The following is a 4,484-nucleotide window of genomic DNA, read 5'->3' as shown; positions in this document are numbered from 1 at the left end:
GATGTCAGAGCGGCACCGGGGAGCGGCACCGGAGCGACACCGGGGCCTGGGGAGCGGCTAGCGGCACCGGATAACGGGCACCGGATAACGGGCACCGGGAAGCAGGCTGTCGGCACCGGCACCGGAGACAACAGCGGGGCCTGGGGAGCGGCAGCGGGGACGGGGAGCTGGGGAGCGGTTACCGGGACCGGGATTGGGCACCGGCACCGGATAACGGGCACCGGGACCTGATAACGGGCACCGGGACCGACTGTGGGGCACCGGGACCGACTGTGGGGCACCGGCACCGGGGACAACAGCGGGGCCTGGAGTCCCGGAGCGGGGATGGGGCGCTGGGAAGCGGCTACCGGTACCGGGGAGCGGCTACCGAGCACCGGGACCGGATAACGGGCACGGCGAACCGGCGACAACAGCGGGACTGGGAAGCGGGGAGGGGGAGGGGCTCGGAACCGGACACCGGCGACAACAGCGGAACGGAGAGCGGCGACAGCAGCGGCACCGGAGCCGGGAGAGCCGGGCTGGCCCCGGGAGGTGGAACCGGAGCGGAACCGGAGGGAACGGGAGGGACCGGGAGGGACCGGGAGGGAACGGCCCCGGTAGAGCCCCGCCCGGCCCGGGGGCGGTGGGGGTTGGGATGTTTTGGGGAGGGGGCGGCAGGCGCGCTCCCGTGCGCGTTCCCGTGCGCGCTCCCGGCGGAGGCTGTGCGCACGCGCGGAGGGAGGGGAGGGGAGGGAGGGGGACACGGGGGGGGGGAGGGGAGGGTCTGTGTGCCCACGCGTGTCCCCTCCCCCCCCCCGCGTGGCACTGTCGCCTCCCGGTGCTGTCCCCGGTGCTGAACTCGGCTCCGCCCCCTGCCGCCCGCGGCACCGCCCACGGCTGTGGCACCACGCGGGGTCACCCCTCCGTGTCACCCCTCCCTGTGTCACCCTCTCGGTGTTACCCCTACAATCTGTGTCACCCCATCCGTGTCACCCCCGGTCCCTGTCACCCCTCCGAGCTGTGTCACCCCATTCGTGTCACCCCTACGATCTGTGTCACCCAGGTCCGTGTCACCCCATCCGTGTCACCCCAGGTCCGTGTCACCTCCCACGGCTGTGGCACCCCGAGGGGTCACCCCTCTGTGTCACCCCCGGTCCCTGTCACCCCTCCGAGCTGTGTCACCCTCTCCATGTCACCCCACAGTGTCACCCCGCGGTGTCACCCCAGGTCCGTGTCACTCCTACGATTTGTGTCACCCCAGTCCGTGTCACCTCTCGGTGTCACCCCCTCGGGTGTCACCCCCTCCGTGTCACGCCGCGGTGTCACCCCGGGTCCTTGTCACCCCTCCGATCTGTGTCACCCCCTCCGTGTCACCTCCCACGGCTGTGGCACCCCGCGATGTCACCCGCTCCCTGTCACCCCTACGATCCGTGTCACCCCAAGCCTGTGTCACCCTTCCGATCTGTGTCACCCGGGTCTGTGTCACCCCATCCGTGTCACCCCCCCTTGTGTCACCCCATCAGTGTCACCTCCCATCAGTGTCACCCCCGGTCCGTGTCACCCCTCGGTATCTCGGTGTCACCCCCGGTGTCCCCTCCCTCCCCTCTGTGTCCCCTCCCTCCCCCGGCTGTCTCGGTGTCCCCACTCCGGTGCCACCCCCTCCCTTGTCACCCCCCGCTCCGTGTCCCGGGGTATCCCCTCCCTGCCGTTGTCATGGCAACGAGCCGATGACAGCCGAGGTGACATCGCCACAGCCCCCCCACCTTTGGGGACACACCTGGGGGTCACGGGGGCTTGGGGACACCCCTGGTGACACTTTTGGGGACACAGGGGAGATGGGGACTCCCCATGGGCAGGGAGGTTTGGGGACACTCCTGGTGACACTTTGGGGACATCTGGGAGGTGGGGACAGCCCTTTGGGGTCACAATTTGGGGGACACAGAGCAGGAGGGCTTGGGGACACCCCTGGTGACATTTTGGGGACAATGGGAAAGCAGCAACCTCCAATGGGCAGGTGGCTTTGGGGACACCCCTGGTGACACTTTGGGGACATTGGGGTTTGGGGACACCCTGGGGTGACACTTTGGGGACACAAGGCAGGGAGCTTTGGGGACATCCCTGGGGCAAGATTTTGGGGACATCAGGGTTTGGGGACACCCCGGGGTGACACTTTGGGGACATGAGGCAGGGAAGTTTGGGGACACCCTGGGGTGACAGTTTGGGGACATTGGGGTTTGGGGACACCCCTGGTGACACTTTGGGGACACCCTGGGGTGACATTTTCGGGACACAGGGCAGGTGGGTTTGGGGACACCCGGGGTGACACTTTGTGGACACTGGGGTTTGGGGACACCCCTGGTGACACTTTGGGGACATTGGGGTTTGGGGACACCCCATGGTGACATTTTGGGGACACCCCTGGTGACACTTTGGGGACATCAGTGTGCCCAGGCCATGGTTTCCTCACCCCAAATAATTCACTCAAACCACCGAAATTCACATCCCAAAAATTCCCTTTTTTCCGCTGTGGGAAAATTCCCAACAATGGTGTTTTCATCCCAAAACCATCACAGCTCCAAGAAGTCTGAGATCTCCCCAAAAATTTTGGGATCTCCCAAAAATTCTGGGAACACCTCCCAAAAATTCTGGGACTTCCCAAAAATTCTGGGAGCTCCCAAAATCCTGTATTTCCTTTTCCACGCGGGAATTCCTGTGCTGGATCCTCGAGTTCCCCACAGGTGAGGAGAGATTCCAAAAGGGGGAGAAATGACCCCAAATCCATCCCAGGGACCCCAAATCCATCCTGGGGACCCTAAATCCATCCCAGGGACTCCCCACAGGATTTGGGATTTAGGGAAACTCAGGAGAATCCCAAAATCCTAAACTGCTGCTGTGGGAATTGAGATGTTCTGGAGTTCTTATGGGGTGATGGGGATCCTAAAGGGGGAAATGACCCCAAATCCATCCCAGGGATCCCAAATCCATCCTGGGGACCCCAAATTCACCCTGAAAATCCCAAATCCATCCCAGGGATCCCAAATTCATCCTGAAAACCCCAAATCCATCCCAAGGACTCCCCCAAGATTTGGGATTTAGAGAAGCTCTAAACTGCTGTGGGAATTGAGATGTTCTGGAGATCCTCAGGGGTGATGAGGATCCCAAAAGGGGGGAAAATGACCCCAAATCCATCGCAGGGACCCCAAATTGACCCTGAGGATCCCAAATCCATCCCAAGGACCCCAAATCCCTGTGGGGTCAGAGGAGTCTCTCCCGGCTGCTCTCCAGCTGCTTCCTCTGCTGCTCCTGCCAGTGCCGGAAGCGTTTGGTTTTGGGGTGCAGGAACTGCACCACGTCCATGGGAACACGGACTGTGTCCAGCCCGTTCACCTGCAACCCCAAAAAAACCCTAAAATCACCCTAAAATCATCCCAAAAACACCCCAAAAAAACCACATCCATGGGAACCCGCACTGTGTCTAACCCATTCACCTGGGACAAAAAAATACCCCAAAATCATCCCAAAGTCACCCTAAAATCACCCCAAATTCATCACATCCATGGGAACCCGCACTGTGTCCAGACTGTTCACCTGGGACACAAAAAAACCCCTAAATCATCTCAAAGTCACCCCAAAATAATCCCAAAATAATCCCAAATTCATCCCAAAAACACCACGTCCATGGGAACCCGCACCGTGTCCAGCCCGTTCACCTGGGACAAAAAAATACCCCAAAATCATCCCAAATTCACCTCAAAATACCCCAAATTCATCCCAAAGTCACCCCAAATTCACCACATCCATGGGAACCCGGACTGTGTCCAGCCCGTTCACCTGCAACCCCAAAAAAACCCTAAATCATCCCAAAGTCACCCCAAAATAATCCCAAAATCATCACGTCCATGGGAACCCGGACTGTGTCTAACCCGTTCACCTGCAACCCCAAAAATACCCCAAAATCATCCCAAAGTCACCCCAAAATACCCCAAAATCATCCTAAAATCATCCCAAAACCATCACATCCATGGGAACCCGGACTGTGTCCAGCCCGTTCACCTGGGACACAAAAATATCCCCAAATCACCCTAAAGTCACCCTAAAAACATCACATCCATGGGAACCTGGATCATGTCTAACCCATTCACCTGGAGCCCCAAAAATAGCCCAAAATCACCCTAAAATCATGCCGAAGTCACCCTAAATTCATCATGTCCATGGGAACCCGGACTGTGTCCAGCCCGTTCACCTGCAACCCCAAAATATCCCAGAGTTACCCCAAAACCAGCCCAGAGTTACCCCAAAATAACCCTAAAAACATCACATCCGTGGGAACCTGGACTGTGTCCAATCTGTTCACCTGGAACACCAAAATAGCCCAAAATCATCCTAAAATCATCCCAAAACCATCACATCCATGGGAACATGGACTGTGTCCAGACCGTTCACCTGCAACCCCAAAAAACCCTAAAATCACCCTAAAAACATCACATCCATGGGAACCTGGACCG

The 4,484-nt window shown here is 59.2% G+C and overlaps 1 protein-coding gene across 5 annotated transcripts in view; it reads right to left on the bottom strand.

Annotated features, from left to right (window-relative positions):
• Nucleotides 1–3,088: 3,088 nt before the first annotated feature.
• The window catches only part of LOC146421023 (large ribosomal subunit protein bL9m-like), a 9,898-nt gene continuing 8,502 nt past the window's right edge, over nt 3,089–4,484 (bottom strand). For 3 of the 5 annotated variants that reach the window (XM_085047795.1, XM_085047793.1, XM_085047798.1), the window contains one exon: nt 3,089–3,366. In XM_085047795.1, coding sequence (XP_084903921.1) covers nt 3,235–3,366 — 132 coding nt within the window. In that variant the 3' untranslated portion in view covers nt 3,089–3,234. Of the gene's footprint in view, nt 3,367–3,612; nt 3,690–4,153; nt 4,223–4,484 lie in introns of those variants that run through there. The other 2 variants (XM_085047796.1, XM_085047797.1) reach the window with 2 other exon arrangements.

The sequence above is a fragment of the Lichenostomus cassidix genome, unplaced genomic scaffold (assembly GCF_008360975.1).
Source record: "Lichenostomus cassidix isolate B80296 unplaced genomic scaffold, HeHo_3.0 HiC_scaffold_851, whole genome shotgun sequence".
Taxonomy (NCBI): Eukaryota; Metazoa; Chordata; class Aves; order Passeriformes; family Meliphagidae; genus Lichenostomus; species Lichenostomus cassidix.
This window is presented reverse-complemented; position numbering and strand designations above follow the sequence as displayed.